The sequence below is a fragment of the Ctenopharyngodon idella genome, chromosome 17 (genome assembly GCF_019924925.1).
Source record: "Ctenopharyngodon idella isolate HZGC_01 chromosome 17, HZGC01, whole genome shotgun sequence".
Taxonomy (NCBI): domain Eukaryota; kingdom Metazoa; phylum Chordata; class Actinopteri; order Cypriniformes; family Xenocyprididae; genus Ctenopharyngodon; species Ctenopharyngodon idella.
This window is the reverse complement of record NC_067236.1, coordinates 19150440-19170417: the sequence shown is the minus strand read 5'-3', so window position 1 is coordinate 19170417 and position 19978 is coordinate 19150440. Positions and strand designations below refer to the sequence as shown.

The 19978-nt window shown below is 39.5% G+C and overlaps 1 protein-coding gene across 13 annotated transcripts in view; it reads right to left on the bottom strand.

Annotated features, from left to right (window-relative positions):
• The window catches only part of LOC127498765 (adhesion G-protein coupled receptor G2-like), a 210597-nt gene that overhangs the window by 170817 nt on the left and 19802 nt on the right, over positions 1 to 19978 (bottom strand). For 4 of the 13 annotated variants that reach the window (XM_051868483.1, XM_051868478.1, XM_051868488.1 and 1 more), the window contains exon 16: positions 492 to 645. The exons of 5 other annotated variants lie outside the window; for them this stretch is intronic. In XM_051868483.1, coding sequence (XP_051724443.1) covers positions 492 to 645 — 154 coding nt within the window. Of the gene's footprint in view, positions 1 to 491; positions 646 to 1523; positions 1638 to 2051; positions 2667 to 19978 lie in introns of those variants that run through there. 4 more of the 13 variants (XM_051868497.1, XM_051868498.1, XM_051868496.1 and 1 more) reach the window with 2 other exon arrangements.

Genomic DNA, 19978 nt, shown 5'->3' with positions numbered 1-19978 from the left:
GACTATAGGAGCCGAAAATGCTGAAAACACACGAGAACAGGGTTATTATAGTTCATTTATACAAAAATCATAAAAAAAATTGTTACTGTAAATAAATGTTAACTGAACATAACATATAAAGCAAAAACTTATTTTGTTTCAACTAGTGACCAAGGCAACAAGTAACTAAAACTAAAATAAAAATTAATTAACTATATAGACATTTAAAAAAAACAAAATCCAAAAACTATTAAAATTTCAAATGAAAACTGAAAATATAAAAATAAAATTGATTAATTTTAAATAATACTGATGGAGAAAAACTGATTTTGTTGAGTTTTCAGATGCTTTTAAAGGAACAGCTCAAGAAAAGGACAAAAAGACCATAAAAGATAAGATGATGCAATATGTTTTCTTTTTCAGGTGAACTCAAGTTTATAGTCTGAATTACTGGTCGGTCTTTGCTGTTTTTAAAGTATCACTATAACAAGTATTTTGTTCATGTAACTCACTCCAGCCGAACACGGTGATCTTCCTCATGTAGTTTGTGATGGTGATGTTCTGTCTGATGAGCCATAAGTACATATGAAGAGCTTGAATGAAGAACCAGGTGAATGTAGTCAGCATGGAGTAATGCATGAGCAGCGCTATGAAGACACACGCAGCCTTGACTTCTGTGTTGGCGACGCTCTCGTTTGACAAAAAGGATAAATTCAGGAGAAACAAAGCCACACACATGTTGATCAAGATCTTCGTGGCCTGATTTGATTTGGCTTTCCTGTTCAAATATAAAAACAACCTGTATTTGTAACACGCATTTAGCAGATGCTTTAATCAAGAAGAACAAAAGCAATTGGTCAAAGAACTTACAGTAACTATATGTTATAGTTTAAGATACTCTACCGTAACAGGAAATGCATGAACAGAGCGACAGACAGAAAAAACATGGAGATGCCACAGCCAATAGAAGTGATGAAGCTCAATGAATCCACATACTGTGCTGTGATGTTTGCATTTACATCTGGAGGAGACTGAGAGATCAGAGAAACACAACAGAAACAACCCTTTTAAAACCTTTATTGTTTATTAGCAAGAATCAGATCTTTACATTTTAAATGCATATTATTTGTATGACTTTAGTCATCTTTTACAAGTTCACTAGCTAAAAGACCGTGATATTGATTTCATGGGGTCTTTAAATGAAACTCTGAGAAGCTTCTCACCATCAGCACTGCAAAGAACGTCAGATGTGAACACGAGCACTTTATGGTGTTACTGTCGATTTTTACTGTCTTACAGCCGGACGTCGTCCATGTAAGATTTCCTTTGATGAAAAGAGTGACAAATGAAATTAATTATATAAAATAAATTGGGTTTGTTAATGGGAATTGATCAATACAATACAATACAAATGAATTTACCTTTTCCATCCCAAGAGCTGCAGGACGCCTCACCGACCTGTAAGAACATGTTTGATTTTTATTTTGCTTTCACAGTGTCTGATTATTATAACAAAATAAGTTTTGCAACAAAACCTTTATTACCAGATCTTTCTGTTTAAAGAACATTTCTATATTGTTGGTAAGGTTGGAGATGTTGGCGCCCATCGTTATTCCATAAACCTCATTGTTCAAAACAGTGTAATTTTTAGTTACATCCTAAAAATGAAACCATACAAGAACAGAGGAAATCAAACATAAATTTGTGAATACAATAGATCCAAAAAAAGAAAAGTTCACCCAAAAATGTCTCTTGTGCTTTTATATTTTCACTGGAACACAAAAATAGAATTTTTAACATTTTTCAAAAAACAATTCATAGTTGCAAAGAAGATAAAAACACCATAGAAGCATCATAATAGTAGTGAATATGACAGTGTACTAATGTCCAGCTCTTCTGAGGTCAAGAGATTTGTGTCATGATGGAAAATAGATTAGTGTACATGTATTTTTAAACATTTGGCTTTGCTGAATATAATAATGACAAAATTGTAATTTTTGGGTGAACTCTCTGATAAACATTCCTTAAAATGTTCAAACTTGGATTTTTTTTTTTTTTTTTTTTTTTTGTACCTTTCCCATGTTTTTGAACCGTAGAACTCCAAGTAACGCCCTGCCATTGTTTTCCAGTCGTGATTTATTAAAGGCCTCACTAGGAATCTTTACAGATCAGGGAATGTCTGTCTTCAGGTCACTTTGACAGTCAGCAAACTGTGAAAAAAAGAATGACATAATTAATGATTAATCATACCATACATAAATAATACGTTTTATTGTTTCTCATGTCTTACGTCTATCCTGTTTGGATCTGAAGAGTAACACATGTCTCTGGTTTCTGTGTTATTGGCTTGTGTGTGAAGAAGACCAATAACATCCCCAATGACAATCCGTGTGTTGTTTATATTGTTTTTTTTCATCTCTTCCATCTTAGTCTTCAGACTGTCCAAAGTTTCTCTGCAAAATTGAATAATCACACTTAATTATTCACACTCAAAGTAAATTTTTAAAGTCACTGGTAACCACACACTTACGATGCTTTTGAGGGATTAATAAATCCACCCATATCTTTTAGATCAACTGTAGTTGGATTGTCAGTTATCTCAGTTGTTTGGAGAATGGCAGTTGAAATGTTAGTTGTCTCAGATGGTGTGAAACTGGTAGCTGTATTGTTAGTTGTCTCAGATGGTTTGAAACTGGTTACTGGATCGTTAGTTGTCTCAGATGGTTTGAAACTGGTTACTGGATCGTTAGTTGTCTCAGATGGTTTGAAACTGGTTACTGGATCGTTAGTTGTCACAGATGGTTTGAAACTGGTTACTGGATCGTTAGTTGTCACAGATGGTTTGAAACTGGTTACTGGATCGTTAGTTGTCACAGATGGTTTGAACTGGAAACTGGTTACTGGATCGTTAGTTGTCACAGATGGTTTGAAACTGGTTACTGGATCGTTAGTTGTCACAGATGGTTTGAAACTGGTTACTGGATCGTTAGTTGTCACAGATGGTTTGAAACTGGTTACTGGATCGTTAGTTGTCTCAGATGGTTTGAAACTGGTTACTGGATCGTTAGTTGTCTCAGATGGTTTGAAACTGGTTACTGGATCGTTAGTTGTCACAGATGGTTTGAAACTGGTTACTGGATCGTTAGTTGTCACAGATGGTTTGAAACTGGTTACTGGATCGTTAGTTGTCTCAGATGGTTTGAAACTGGTTACTGGATCGTTAGTTGTCACAGATGGTTTGAAACTGGTTACTGGATCGTTAGTTGTCACAGATGGTTTGAAACTGGTTACTGGATCGTTAGTTGTCACAGATGGTTTGAAACTGGTTACTGGATCGTTAGTTGTCACAGATGGTTTGAAACTGGTTACTGGATCGTTAGTTGTCACAGATGGTTTGAAACTGGTTACTGGATTGTTAGTTGTCACAGATGGTTTGAAACTGGTTACTGGATCGTTAGTTGTCTCAGATGGTTTGAAACTGGTTACTGGATCGTTAGTTGTCACAGATGGTTTGAAACTGGTTACTGGATCGTTAGTTGTCACAGATGGTTTGAAACTGGTTACTGGATTGTTAGTTGTCACAGATGGTTTGAAACTGGTTACTGGATCGTTAGTTGTCTCAGATGGTTTGAAACTGGTTACTGGATCGTTAGTTGTCACAGATGGTTTGAAACTGGTTACTGGATCGTTAGTTGTCTCAGATGGTTTGAAACTGGTTACTGGATCGTTAGTTGTCACAGATGGTTTGAAACTGGTTACTGGATCGTTAGTTGTCACAGATGGTTTGAAACTGGTTACTGGATCGTTAGTTGTCTCAGATGGTTTGAAACTGGTTACTGGATCGTTAGTTGTCACAGATGGTTTGAAACTGGTTACTGGATCGTTAGTTTTGAAACTGGTTACTGGATCGTTAGTTGTCACAGATGGTTTGAAACTGGTTACTGGATCGTTAGTTGTCACAGATGGTTTGAAACTGGTTACTGGATCGTTAGTTGTCACAGATGGTTTGAAACTGGTAGTTGGATTGTTAGTGGTGGTGTGTGACAGTGGTGTGACAGTGGTTGATCTTTCATCAACACAGATGACACACATCCATTTAATCCCATTAAAATGCAGAATGTATTTGCCTCCTTCTGTCGCTTTAACACAAAGAAATAAATAAGAGATTGATTTTAGTTATATATCTGTGTAATTGAGTCTCAAAGATTAAAGTCATCTAATATGTTGTTGTGTTACTGATAAACCTATAAATGTATAGCAATTTCAGCATGCATGTTCATGTTCCACATATTTATTTATTAGCTGGGTTTCCATCCAAACGTGAAACAAATCTTTTTAAAGATCACAAAAAAAGAAAAAAGACAAATGCGAATTAGGTGCGTTTCCATCAAGCTGTTTGAGCAGATGACGGTGGAATTGGTAACCTAGTAACCAACAGTAAGTAAAACACAGAACGTTTGTGAGGGGGTTCGCCTAAACACATATAAATAAGACAACAATAATCGAGAGCTGTCTGAACTCTTCTCGACTTTAAGCATCACACACGTGACAGGACAAGCCCGAAAAACCCGCAAGACTCCAGTACAAAAGTGCGTATGACCATATCCATGGCAAGCCCTGAGGGGAAAATGCATTGCACACACACATATTCATGAACGCCAGTACATCCAGAATTAATGCATCATAACAGAAACAAACATAAAGTTTTCTGTTACAACACCATCAGCAGAAAGAGCCAATTACGATTAGTCATGTGGATTTAATGTTCACTACGTCAGAATTTATTCTGCAAATGCGTTTCCATCTCCCATTATTTGCAATAGTCAAAAACCACCTCAAGTGAGCGTAAAAACTTTTTTGCGAATGAAGAGATTTTTATTTGAAATTTTGCTGTGCTTGTTTCTGATGCGATACTTTAAAATGCACCTAAAAACAGGGTGATGGAAGTGACACTCCTCTCATGAATGAATAATGAGTCCTACAATAAAGATGACAACTGAGAAGAATAAGCAGATCTGTGTTTACCTGTCTATTTATTTGGTCAAGAAATAACATTAAAGAACATGTGAGATTATCAGTGTACGAGAATATGCAGGAAAAAAATTGTAAGCAAGAGCTGGAGAACATGTAGAATGAAAATGGACTAACTTTCTTACATTTTTACAATTTACATTTTTACTAACAAATAGGATTAGTCACATTTTATGATAATTATCTTGATTTTGAAATCAAAGTTTGGTGGGTGTGAAACAGGCAACTGAAACAACTGATAAAATTTAAGACAGACTTACAGTTGCATGTATCTTCGTCATATGTAGCTGTACATATCTCTTCAGGATCAACAGAAGGGATTTTCAGACAACCTCAAGAGAACATGACAACACACAATTCAACATGATTTTCAAACCATACAGTATCCACCTTAATTTTAACATAAGAGCTGTGTGACCATTTGTAACCTGAACATTTGTAATGAGATAAATATTACAAATAAATAAGTTCTTTAAGTTAAATCCTAGATCAATCTGAGGGCGGTTGGCAACACTAGACTGTGAATGGAGCAAGTGATGGAAGGAAGTGATGTAGATTCCGGAACATGGAGACATGACATGGAGAGTGAAAAGTTTTATCGGGATAAGGAGGGTACTGGAAATAGTGGTAGAAAATAGAAAAAGGACAAAAAAGGGTCAGCATAAAAGGTCAGAAGTCAGATTGGGATTGGAAAATTCAAAATATTTAATACACTTCCATCTGGTTAAAGAGTGGATTCATCACGCTGTTATGGAGACGCGTTTGTTGAGGATCTGTGCCACTGGCTGTCATGTCGATGAAGCCTTCACAGGGGATCGTCTAATTAACATAATAATCTCTGCTGACAGTTCAGGGATGTGTTGTGCTCGTGTTTAGGTGCAGGTCCTCCATCTGATCTGGATATGGCCCAGATCCAGCTGACTACATTAAACCTCAGGATAAACAGACTAATATTAGCATAGATGCCATTCTTCTTCTGATGTAACAAGTCCATTGAGTGTTATAGGAAGTTCCTGGTTCCTGCTGATCTAATTTATGCAACCTAATGAATATTTAACTGATCTGAAAATAGAAATTGACGATGTGTTTTGTGAATGCCAGATTAAAGAGATGTGTTTTTAGTCTAGATTTAAACAGACAGGAAAATGAAATCTACCACCTGCGGTTGATTTTGATATTCTTTGTATTATCAACTGGCCAGAATTTTGAGATTGCAATAGACTTGAAGGACTATAATGCCTTAAGAGCTCACTGAAGTACTGGGGAGCTAAACCGTTTAGTGCTTTGTAAGTAATTAGCAAGATTTTCAAATGTATACAGTGTTTAATAGGAAGCCAATGCAGTGTTGACAGAACCAGGCTAATATGGTCATACTTCCTGGTTCTAGTAAGAACTCTAGCTGCTGCATTTTGGACCAGCTGGAGTTTGGATTTTGTTTATTAGGTGTGCAGTAGAGCGTTACAATAATCTAGCCTTGAGATCATGAACTTGTGAACTAACTGTTCCGCATTTGTTCCACCGCTGGAGGTGTCGGAGGGTAATTTAGCAGTAGGAGAAGCTTCTGCTTTGCCCCTTCCAGCAGAGTCTCGGCTTGATCCGGCAACAGCAATTAAGTTAAAAGAGCTTGACTTAGAGCTAAAAAGACAAGAACATGACATGAAAGTAGTACAACTCTGTACTGTCGAGGTTGAGGTGCATCGAGACATTAAGCTTAAAACGCTTGAATTAGAAGCTGAGACTTTGCGCAGAAATCCTCCTGTTCCCCTTCCATGCTCGAGAGCTCCCTCCTCACCAACGTTTGAGAGGACACAGTCACAATCCAGCATGGTTAACAATGACCCAGTAAGCAATACCCAGCCAAACTTTGTTGCTGTAAAGTACATAAAACTGGTACCTCCTTTTAGAGAAGCTGAGGTAGATTGCTACTTCATGACTTTTGAAAGTATCGCTGCTAAATTGGGGTGGCCGAAGGACATGTGGGGGCTCCTCTTACAGTGCAATTTTGTAGGTAAGGCACAGGAGGTCTGTTCTTCGCTTCCAATTGCGCAATCTCTTAATTATGAGGTGGTCAAAGCGGCAGTATTGAGGGCATATGAATTGGTTCCTGAAGCCTACTGTCAGCGTTTCCGAAACTTAATGAAAACAGCCAAACAAACATATGTAGAGTTTGCGCAAGATAAAAAAAACGCTCTTTGAGAAGTGGTGCCTCTCGAACAAGGTCACCAAATTAGAGCAGTTGCAGGAGCTTATCTTGTTGGAAGAGTTTAAAAATTGTGCTCCTGAACCTGTAGTTGTTCATTTGAATGAATAAAAGGTAAACACACTCTCTGAAGCTGCTGTGATAGCAGACGAGTTTGTGCTCACCCATAAGACAGTATTTCCATCTTCACATCAGTCCAAACATCAGTTTTTTAAAGGCCGGAACACACCAAGCCGACGCCGACGCAGACGAACTAGTGGTGACGAAAGCAGACTGCGGGGTTGGCTCACGTCGACCAAAGTTGCCCTGAAACACCAAACCGACGCTCGACACCTGACGGCCAAGTAGCACGTCCGTTCTGCGCCTGCGCAAGATGAAATGCCTTTCCGTACCAGCAGGTGGCAGTAGCTGAACAGTCAATCAGAATGATCAGATGGACCGACGAGCGCCGAGATTCAACATTTCGAATTGGCCGGAAAAAAGCCTACGAGGACCAACTTCAGCCGACGGTGCGGAACACACTGAGAAAACTTAGTCGGCCGACGAACAAAAACTGCCCGACGGCCAACCGTCGGCTTGGTGTGTTCCTGCCTTTATAATGAGCAGGCAGAGAAGGAAATTTCCATTGTTTCAAAGGAAATAGCAGATAAGGGTCGTATAGCTGAGGCAAAATGTTCCAATAATAAACGTGTTTGTTTCTATTGTTTGGATCCAGGCCACCTGATCTCTGAGTGTAAAGCGTGGAAACGGAAAAATGCTGCTGGAAAATCTAAAAGTGTAGCTTTTGCTCAGGCGGTCACAATCCCTAAAAACTGTTCTGTTCCGAGTTCTGGGTGTGAACCATTTCTCTTCAACGGATCTGTTTCTCTTAGTGCTGACTCTCTCAGCAGGTCCATTTCAATTCTGAGAGACACTGGTGCAGCACAGTCGCTTATTTTAGCAGATGTTTCCAATAGTGATGGGACAGTTGATACCGGGGCTCCGATGCTCCGACGCAGTTTTCAAAGCAATGTTGTATCACACACTGTACCGATGCTTGTATCGAAATGACAATACCACGTGATTGATGACGTTTGAAGCTTCAAACGCCATGCAGTATTGGGAAGTCAGGAGGGCTGGTTTGAAAAAAATTGGAGCTTCACCTGATGCATAAAAGGAAAATGAATTTAATCATGTTTTATTACTGGGGTCTCAGAGACCCCGAACAGAACATAAGGGTTAAACAGCTCACCCAAAATATTTTTTCAACTACTCCAGTCAATTATGATCACATCATTGTATATTTTATACTATCTAGCCTATCAATATGTATCCGTTGACCAGGCTACACATGACACGAGTTGTGGTCTCATTGTCACAAATTAATTTAGATGACATTAGATCAGATTAGATAGAAGACAAGACAAGAGTGATTCCGTGTGTCACAGACTTCCGAAGCTTTGTCTGGTCACGTGCTTTTTCAAACCATATCTGCTCCCCGATTTGTTAGATATGGTGGAGAAAACAAGTCTGACCACCAGATGTCGCTAATGCGCACTGTGTTAAAAGCTTCGAGTAATGAACCGTTTTTCGACACAATTTGATGAAAGCCTCGGTTTCCCATCACTAGTTTCCAAAGATGTATTGATTTTTGTGACAATTGCACGTTGCACTGTGGTGGTTGCTTTTTGTTTTCCTCTGTGTCTCCTGCTCCCTCTGGCTCCTCCCACTCTTTCACTCTGGCAGGTGGCTGAATGCGCCCCCAGCTGCACCTGCTTACCATCCAGGAGGGAAGCAGCATAAAAGCAGAGCACAACTCTGAACCAATGAGAATCCTGTTGTTGAAGTGGTGGTGCATGCTTTGTGGAACTGTATGATTGTTTGCATTTTTTCCCTTAGGTCTCAAATGCTGTTGCTTTAGCTGCTTGCTTTCAACTGAACACTTTAGTCCTGTTAAACTCCTAAGCTAAGAGTTTCTGTTGTTTTGTTGTGAAGTACCACCTTGTTTCTTTGTTTTACCCTCTTAAGCTGTTATTTATCTGATTGTCTGTTTTGTTTCATTATTAGTTGGGAACTGTAGGGAGGTGGGTGCCATTCTTATTTTGTAATCCCCTGTTTTCTCCTGGTTTGTGGCTAGCTAGGGAGTGAGCATAAATTCTGTTGTTGATTTTCTTTTCTTTGAGAGATTTAGTATGAATTTAACTTCCAAGGTAGACTAAACTTTTGTTTGTTATTTTGGCATTGCCCCCCTTCTGAAGCCTTTGTTTCCCTCTTTAAGTAGCACTTTTTTTTTTGTTCCAAAGAAACCTGGCTATGCTTTGCCTGTCTCTAATAAAGCTGTTAAAAGAAATCATCTTGTTGTGGTGCTGTGACAGGGCCCAGACAAGTGCTCTTAAAACATTAAATTTTGTTATGCTCTAGTAAAACAACCCCCTAGATTCCCGTAGGACGTAACGTCATTGAGAGCATTTTTCGTAGTTTAGATGTATTTTTAAGACGGAAGAATTTGGTTTTACAGATGCTAGAAATGTGGCCTTCAAATGAAAGATTGGTATCAAAGAGGACACCCAGGTTCCTAACTGATGACGAGGACTTAACAGAGCAGCCATCAAGTGTTAGACAGTATTCTAGGTTATTACATGAAGAAGTTTTTGGTCCAATAATTAAAATCCTTTTTTTTTTTTTTTTTAAATCAGCTATGCATTCTGTTAGTTTTGTGAATTGGTAAGTTGTCAGTGTGCAAAGAAATATAGAGCTGAGTATCTTCAAAATAGAGTGTAAATCACTGTTCTTACTCATTTTTGAGGAATACTGAATCTGTTTTTGTACGTGAGATGAATACCTCACATGTAGTCTAGAAGATTTAATTCTACACAATGCTACAAAATTATAACAGCCAGCAGGTGAGAAAAGTAACACAAAAGTAACATAACATAAAAGTATAAAAGTAACTAAGTAACAATTAGTTACTTTTTAAGGAAGTAACACAATATTGTAACACATTACTTTAAAAGGTACTTTCCCCAACACTGTAGTTATTTAACTATAGCAGCTAATGTCTCGCTCGCACATTCAAAGAAAATACCTTACTTCTGCATTGCAAAATAAGGTGGATATGAAATAAATAAAACTTCAACACTTCATCTGTTGTAGGACGACACGTACCTGCTGCTGGTGTAGAACTGACATCTAGCCATAACCACAGCTTTATTTCTGCAAACGTCTCATTCGTGATGACTTCACATTGCCCCTCATGGGTTGTATTGTCGCATTTGCACTGTCCTGAAACCAGAAACAACATTCTACATTTGTTGCAAAAATACTTTTTGAAGAGCTTTGAACTCAAGAATGGTTTATAAATAAAAGTTATTTTTTGTTTACATTTTTAATGTTCAAATCAACATACTTATCTGGTGTGAAGCACAACAGACGATCATCAGCCACAGCAAATTCTGCTTTTGTCGAGACATAATTCCCAAAAACAGCCTGACTGAGGCACAAGTGTTGAATTTTCTTTTCAATAGATATTGGTAATAAATCTTAAAACATTTGATTATTGCATTCTTGAGATGAAAGTCTACAGTCCAAGAGGAGAGAGTTTAATCCGTTCACATATGAAACCGCAGGATTATGATCCACAGCTTAGAGACACTGGAACACTGACATACGGTTCATTTGCATACATGAAAATCATGTTTATTGGGCTTCAACTGTGAATTTCAGTATTTTCAATGTCTTGTGTTTTCAGTAACCAAATATGTTCTACATTCGTGTGTGCGATCAAGGAAATATCTGAATCCACTTGCGTGTGAATTTAGTTTCATCCTGAAGATGTAAATTTGTTTTATGAAAGAGGTATTTTGTGTCTGTCTGACATCCATATGTTCAAACATACAGGACAGCAGGATGATTATAACACTCAATAAATCTAACATCACTAATATTCAGCACAATTCAGTCCTCCCACAATATAACAGACGGTTTCAGTAACGATTATCACAGATGTTTGTCATTTATTTTGAGTGATTTCAGTACATTTAATTTAATGTACATCATTTTAAACAGTTCCCTTTCATTCAGAAGTGAAATTTTTCTTTGTTGTTCTGATTTTAGTGAAAATTTTATTTTAATTTGTTGATTTTGGTGAAATTACAGTTTCCCCTGAAACAATGACTGTACAAATCCATTTAAGAAATCAATCTTTTTATAATGTTTTAAAATAACATAATTGTTAATATAATTGTCAAAAAATATATACCAACAACATATATATATATATATATATATATATATATATATATATATAATATGAAGGATGAGGGCAAATAATATTAATAAAATGTGAGGCTGACTCTGATCCCTCTATGGCCACAGCAAAAGTTAGGGTGTACTCACACTAGGCACAGTCGCCTTGAACCGAGCCCAAGTGTGATTGTCCCCCTCCCCACTCCCCCGCTGGCCTACACTCACATTGCACTTAACGTTCCAGGCCGGTGCACACTTATGCAACTTTTTGTATGGAAGAAAACAGGAAGAAATGCACTTTTGCTAAGATACTGACTAATAGATTTATCATTTATGCCGCGCAGCGATTTTCGCTTGTACGTATCAGAGGTTTATTACAAAGGCAGCTGACGTTAATGGAGGAATTTTGCAGCTTTACTCGCAATATGCAATTCCTGTTCATTAATAAGGTGAGAACCAGACCTGTTATAAACCCAAATACACTTGAATTAATTACAAACCCGATTCCAAAAAAGATGGGACACTGTACAAATTGTGAATAAAAAAGGAATGCAATGATGTGGAAGTTTCAAATTTCAATATTTTATTCAGAATACAACATAGATGACATATCAAATGTTTAAACTGAGAAAATGTATAATTTTAAGGGAAAAATAAGTTGATTTTAAATTTCATGGCATCAACACATCTCAAAAAAGTTGGGACAAGGCCATGTTTACCACTGTGTGGCATCCCCTCTTCTTTTTATAACAGAGGGACTGAGGAGACAAGTTGCTCAAGTTTAGGAATAGGAATGTTGTCCCATTCTTGTCTAATACAGTTTTCCACTTTGCCACAGTCCATTTTAAATGAGCCTTGGCCCAGAGAAAACGGCTGCGCTTCTGGATCATGTTTAGATATGGCTTCTTTTTTGACCTATAGAGTTTTAGCCGGCAACGGCGAATGGCACGGTGGATTGTGTTCACCGACAATGTTTTCTGGAAGTATTCCTGAGCCCATGTTGTGATTTCCATTACAGTAGCATTCCTGTATGTGATGCAGTGCCGTCTAAGGGCCCGAAGATCACGGGCATCCAGTATGGTTTTCCGGCCTTGACCCTTACGCACAGAGATTGTTCCAGATTCTCTGAATCTTTGGATGATATTATGCACTGTAGATGATGATAACTTCAAACTCTTTGCAATTTTTCTCTGAGAAACTCCTTTCTGATATTGCTCCACTATTTTTCGCCGCAGCATTGGGGGAATTGGAGATCTTGACTTCTGAGAGACACTGCCACTCTGAGAGGCTCTTTTTATACCCAATCATGTTGCCAATTGACCTAATAAGTTGCAAATTTGTCCTCCAGCTGTTCCTTATATGTACATTTAACTTTTCCGGCCTCTTATTGCTACCTGTCCCAACTTTTTTGGAATGTGTATCTCTCATGAAATCCAAAATGAGCCAATATTTGGCATGACATTTCAAAATGTCTCACTTTCAACATTTGATATGTTATCTATATTCTATTGTGAATAAAATATAAGTTTATGAGATTTGTAAATTATTGCATTCCTTTTTTATTCACAATTTGTACAGTGTCCCAACTTTTTTGGAATCGGGTTTGTACATGAATTGAATCGGGTGTGTACTATCAAAGTCGTAATAAAGATGTTTGCCTTCATAATGATGACAGTAGCACACACAAAGTAGTAGCTGTTAGTGCTAAGTGCTTAGTGCTGATCCACCGCACCGGACAGGGACTGGGGTCCCAAAGCATGTGGATATAGATGGACAGATGTACAATTGTGGTTGGTTTCAGGCAAAAAAATAAAAAATAAAAAAATGTATGTTAACATACTCTGAAAACGACAAGTATTGCAGTTCATTACTTAAACAGGCATGTGACTGACAAAGGAAATTAATGTTTCATACAGGACACACAAAATACAAACCTTAACAAGAAATGTTTTTACACAAACAGAATTTTTTTTTTTATGTTTATTTCAAATTTCTTTAGAGAGAAGCATTATTTTTCCTAATTTTACCCAAAATAGGGTGTTGTGAGCTTTAGTGAGTACACATGTAATGTCATGTCTGTTTCATTCATACTTGTAGCCACAAGTGAGACTCATAGAAGTTGATTTGAATGGGCTAATTTGAAATTCAATCAGCCCATTAATGGAAATGTTTATGATAATGAAAAGTCCTTCATGGTCTATAAGAGTGGTGTTATGAACAAATGAGATTTTTTTTTTACGCAGGAGGCATATGTTGGCTTTATTTAAATTATTCAAAACTTTGATCTTCTTTATCTGAGAACCAAATCTACAAATGTTTCAGGCTTGAAAAGCGAATGATGACATGTTATGTTTTTATGAGGAAATGGAAAATAAAAATTAATGTTAGGGGGGTAGTGGTGGTGTGTGTATAAGTTTATGATCGTGGCAGTTATTGACTCAGGAATGGGAGTAAAGCGTTCAGAAATGCCAGGGGGTAATGTCTTTATCACAATATAATTGTCCATCTATGTATAATTTTTCTACTGCAATGGTTGCCTTTTTTCTTTCATTTATCATCTGTTTTCAGATGGGGAAAAGCTATTTTCAGTGTTCAAGAATGTCCCGTGGGTATTGCTATCAGCAGACAAGATATTGTGAGGAAGGGAACACAGTCCAAACAGCAGGCAGGGATGAGGCACAATGACAGGCAGGCTGAGAGAGCGGCTGCTGAGTCCAACCCAGGATGACAGTAGGTTGGGGAGCAGTACAAGACTGGAGGAGAACAGAGAGGACCAGGCAGGATCACACAGCAGAGGGAGGGCGACTCTCTTGCTGCTTGGCAGATAGAGAAGGTGGCCAGGGAAGCTCAGCTTGCAGGACAAGACTAGGAGAGATCAGAGACACAGCAAACAGGACAAGACATGACAAGACAAGGCAGAATGCGAAAGCAAAAGTTAAGCTTTAACTAGAGGAACTGCTAATAAGCTAAATAAAGACAAAACTGAAAACTAAAGCTAGGCAAAAGATCTGGTAAAAGAATAAAGGAAAACAAACTACTAAAGTAAACTAGGAAATAAAGTAAAAACTGAAAACACAAAAGGGGGAAAAAAATACTAAATAATAGCAAGGATACTCAGGAACAAGGCAGATCAAGACACAAGTAGAATTACAAAAAGCTACAAGTAACTACTACTTTAGCAACAAGAAATCTACTAGGAAGTGCAAAGTGGCACAATGTTTAAAGCATAACAAACTGGCAAAACATGACGGAAAGAGAGCACAATATAAAGGGAGCAAAGAACAAGAGGAACAGGTGACAACACTCAGATTAACGAGGACTGATCAACAACTAAACGAGGGCGTGGTAACTGGAAACAAGGAGGCAGGAACAGAGGAGCACATGGCCAACACAAACACAGACAGAGCCATGTGCTCAAGCACAACACAAACAAAGACAATGCTGACAGAACTGTCAGAGGAGAACCCTGACAAATAATCTGCACAGTTACGGTTGGTAATTTGAGTTGTTTTATTGTAAAGATTTTTTCCAGAGTCATCTTGTTTCGGGACACCTGTGAAAACTAAATTGTCTCTCATGCTATACGTTTGCAAGTCCAGAATGCTCTTTTTCATGGCTTTGTTTTCTGCGACAACGGAGATGAGTTGAGTAGTAAGTGTGTGAGCAGAGTGCTTTAAGAAATAATTTTCTTTGGTGAGAGTGTCTGTCTGTTCTTGGCTGAATTCCAAGCTGTGCCGTGTAGAAGGCAAGCGAAGTGCTGTTTTTCTGTCTGTGGTCAGTGCAAAGACCTTTTCATTGCTCACGGATTTATTAGCACTGAAAAGACTGGCAAAAACACCATTAGCCAACATTTTCAAAGCATTCAGAGGCTTCTATGTACCAAAGGAAAATGTCTTGAGTGAAAGATCCAGTTTCCGTAGCTGATTGGGGAATCCCTGTCTGAATAAGTGGCTGTATTAAAGGGATTAGTGTCCACATTCCCTGCTTCATTGGAGAAACAGTTGGGAGACCCGCTCATTTACGGAATATGCATTAAGGACTTACGAGCTCGGCTTTTGAGTGCAGCTTACGGCGAACCGCTGACATGGCCTAAGGTATTGGACATTGTGAACAATTTTGAATGTACTGTGACGAGTTTTAAAGCATTTCGGCATGCACCTCTGAGAACCGTCAGTGTGAGTTATGCGAAGCCCGCTAGAGAGCATCCGGGCGCGGAGGAGAATATGCCAAGGAACAGTAGTCGCAAAATGGGCGATAAAACCCTGTTATAGGTGTCTTGGAGAGGGACAATTGCAAATACTAAGATTTTCAATGCCGAGCCTGCGGGAAAAAGGGACCTTTATGGGTCATTTCAACCGAGCGGTGCGGTTGTGTGGTATGCGATTATTACCGTTTCAATTGTCAGAAGTTGTTTCCAAAATACGGAAATGTACCGTACCACTTTTTGTGACCCTTCCGTTGGGGTACCTATCACAGTAGTCCGGTACCTAAAGGGTGGAGCTAGACTCAATGCAGAACATTGATTGGTTGACAGAGAATCGTCACTTGCGCTACAAAGGAAATGACAACACAAGAGGTGCCATTTTTTTTAAATATACAGTTGAAACACAATACCATTGCAACACAAACAGCCACATGCCAAGAAGCAAGAACAAGATCTGCTGTATGTCCTCCATTGTTGTTTACTGTCGCTTTCTTCTTTGCGTGAGAATGAAGTTGATGGATACACCACACCTATCAAGTAAGGGTACTGTTGAAGGTGGAAACGCATGCCGGATCAGGGTTTACCATCCCGAATCGTACTGTACTGTACCGCTCGGTGGAAGTGAGCCATTAGAGCGTGCCTGTGAAAATTCCATGCCACAGAAAAGACCGGAGAAAAACAGTGGCGGGTTCTCCAAATCACGAGCCACGAATAATCCGGGTTGGGAACGCGAGACAAAATACATCTGTGACAAGCAGGGCGGGCGAGAGCCGTGAGGGAACGGCGTGAGGCCGGTGACGCGAGAGTTAACGAGCTCCACCTGTGAGGCGCACCGGCCTTGAGTCTCTCACGGAGGAGCTCCGGAAGCATAAAAGGAGGAGCGACGACAGTGAAGGACGAGAGAGGACCAGGCCTGGACTTTATTTTGTTTTATTATGTTTGTGTGGCCGGCAGACGTCCGCGAGGGTCTGCCGGCATTACTTTCGTTTTGTTCTTTGTTTATTTTATTAAAGATTATTGTTTGAATGTTCGCCGGTTCTCGCCTCCTTCTTCCCACATCATACGAACTGTGTTACATTGGTGCCGAAACCCGGGAGGAAGGAGGGACATGCTGTCGGAGAGCCCTCGCTGCTGAGGGGGATCGCGGTGCTGCGGAGTTCGGGCAGCGCGGGAGTGAAGACCGTGAGAGGCTGCCCGAGGCGGTGGTACTGGAGCCTTGTGAAAGGTGGGACGGAGACCCAGATGCCGTGCTCCTGGGACGAGGTGGGGTGGCTGCCGTCCTGGAGGGAGCGGAGGAGTGCCGTCGTCTGCCGTGGGCCGGAGCCTGCTACCGTCCGCCATGAAGGGGAGGAGCAGGGAACGGCGGACTCGCTGCCGGCTGCCCTCAGCCGGAGGAGCCATCGCCGGCCGCCAGGAGGCGGTCGAGGATCGGGCCGTCCACCAAGCGTCCAGTGCCATCGCATGGCACCGCGAGGAAGAGCCTCTTGGCAGGCTGAGGACCGAGCGGCAGTGTGTCAGGGAACCGGACCAAGATTTTTTTTTTTTTCCTCTCTTCCCTCTCTCGTTCTGTCGCTCCCCTTGCTTCCGTCTCCTTTCTCTCGTCTCGTCTGTCCTTACCCCCAGGTGCTGCGGCCGCCGAGACAGGCCCCGGGGGGGGAGTAGAGCGTAGTCTCGGGAGTACCCCCCAGCCTGCGAGGGGCGATGGGGGTATGTGACGAGCAGGGCGGGCGAGAGCCGTGAGGGAACGGCGCGAGGCCGGTGACGCGAGAGTTAACGAGCTCCACCTGTGAGGCGCACCGGCCTTGAGTCTCTCACGGAGGAGCTCCGGAAGCTGAGGTGCTGTGATCCTGTTGACTAACTGTAATTTTACCAAGCAACTTTGCCTTTTGTTAGTTCCCTTGGTTGTGTAAGTTGCGTAAGTTAGTTTGATCGTTATTTGCAGGGGTGGAAATGAGGGTAACGCAGGGGGACGGCGTCCCGGGAGTGAATTTCGAGGGGGGACGGCGTTCCAGTTCAAATTGGTTCGATTTTTTTTTATATAGAAATGAAGGGATTTCTGTATTTATTCACTCAATATCCTACGAAAACGAAACCGATTCAGCGCAAAAACATAGCGCAATAAAATTGCATGATTAATCATAAAAAGATCGCGATGGATTCAAACACCCACGCGATCTTACTCGTTGCTTGAAGTGGGCCGATACGCACCGGCACTTATCTATTTTAATCTGTAGCATACCCACGCTTTGTCTTGCGTACCGCCACTTCTCACATGTTGCCGGTACTCTAACCACCACACCGAAACATAGAATCAGGCTGTTAATTAATTGTATAAATCGCGCGTTCGGAGCTTTCATGATTATGAGTGGCATGCCGCGCGCGAATCACCGCAGGCGCGTTCACCAGCGCGCTCCAAAAGTGTGATAAGATTTGTGCGAGCCGTTCCAATGATAAAATGTGAAACCCATTTGAATTCTATTGAGAATGTAGTAAAACGCTGTGGAGAAAGTCAAACATGATCTAAAAACAGCCACTAAAAAGACTGATGAAAAGAGGGGAAAACATGATGATGATCCTGCAAGCTTTTTAAACTTCTCATGACCACTTTTCCTAGAATTTATCACGTTCTGTTGTATTTATTGTGGTACATTTTAACTAACTTGTTGAAGAATTTATAATATATAATCTATTAAGGGAATAGATTTAAAAAAAGAGAGAAAAAAGTTAACATTGCCCTAAGCATGCAATAAGGAGCCATCAGTGGTCTAGCTTTAATTACATCCTTATTGTAACAAATGCTGTGTTAAACAATTACAAGAACTACTTTTTCATAAGGCCAAGTACAAGTTAGAATCATGGATCTTCTTGAATTATTGATTAAACATTAGTTTTCCTTATGTGTAAAATGTGTTCTGCTAATATGACAAATATGCCCATTAGGAAAAACCTGGCTGTATTTCAAGAATAAACATGTTCAGTAGGCTATAAGAACATTTTAAGTAAAGATAGTTTGACTTCCCATGGCACTTTGTAAACAAGTAATTGTTAACTATAGGCTGTTACTTTATTGCAGTTGTGTTATCAACCAACTTTGCATGTGTGAACCATTTTGCAAAAATAAAGCAACAAACAAATAAATAAACCTCATGAGGGAGCAAACTCCTCGCAACCGAGGGAAACAACCCATCCCCCATCCCAAACAGAAGTGAACGAAATAGAGTAAATCCCCTTTGAAAGTAACTTGATACTTCAAATAAAGATTGCATCAGAATCAGTAGTTGAAATTATTTCAGCGAATATTAGAATAGAACTGCATGTTCAGGTAGCAATGTTTTAAAAAACTATGTCTATGGTAACATCCTTAAAACAAAAAGTTTTTATAAAATGATAAACATCACATTTCAACCCTTTTAAGCATTGTTTAAGAAAAGGGATAAGTGAATATTATTATATTTTCTAGATAAATTATCCAAATTATTTTGCTTTTTAGAACGCACATCAGCTTCCTTTTCCGTTAAAACTGGATTCCCCTTTAAATGTGTTTAATGGTTGATTTTCAAAGTATAGTAAACTAAGAGGTAACCATCCAAAATATTCGGTTTTCTTTAACCTGAGGACAAATGTATTTAAAATAAGTGTGACCTGTTCAATTTAGTATGCACCACATATGCAACTTCCTAGAAAATGTATCTTTAATTTGGCCAAAAATCAAACAGGTAATTTTCTCCAAGCAGAGATTCTGTTGAATGAACATGTTTGTGCCAAACACAGTTGATAAATGTTGTTCATTGACCTTTCATGTGTCTGCTTGATAATTAAGAAAATATTGTTTGGAGGAAACATGAAATAGGCCTGTTTAATGCTAGCATATTATATAATTATATAATATTTTATATTTAAATACATCTGAAAAGTCATTGAAAGTTAAAAAAAAAATCTTCCCATATAGAGTCCCCCCAGTGAATCTCAGCCATTTTCAGCCCTGGTTATTTGTCAGTTGTTATATCCAGCATTTCAAAGGGGGATTTACGTTGTAGCCTAAAGTGGAGGTTGTTGTCACGTAAGCACAGAGACAAGAAGGTAAGATCCAAGTGCAGCTTTAATGGGGTAATCCAATAAACATAATCCAGGCAGGCGAGGGTCAAAGTCCACAGAACAGTCCATACAAAATAAAGCAAAACACAAACGGAAGCAGGTGACATGAAATGATACCGCGATCACAAAAGCAAAACAAACCAAGTATAAATAGACAGACACTGATGAGCAAACACAAAACAGCTGGTTGCAATGACAGGATAATGAATCCGGGAAGTGTGTTATGGGGAATGAAGTACAAGGGG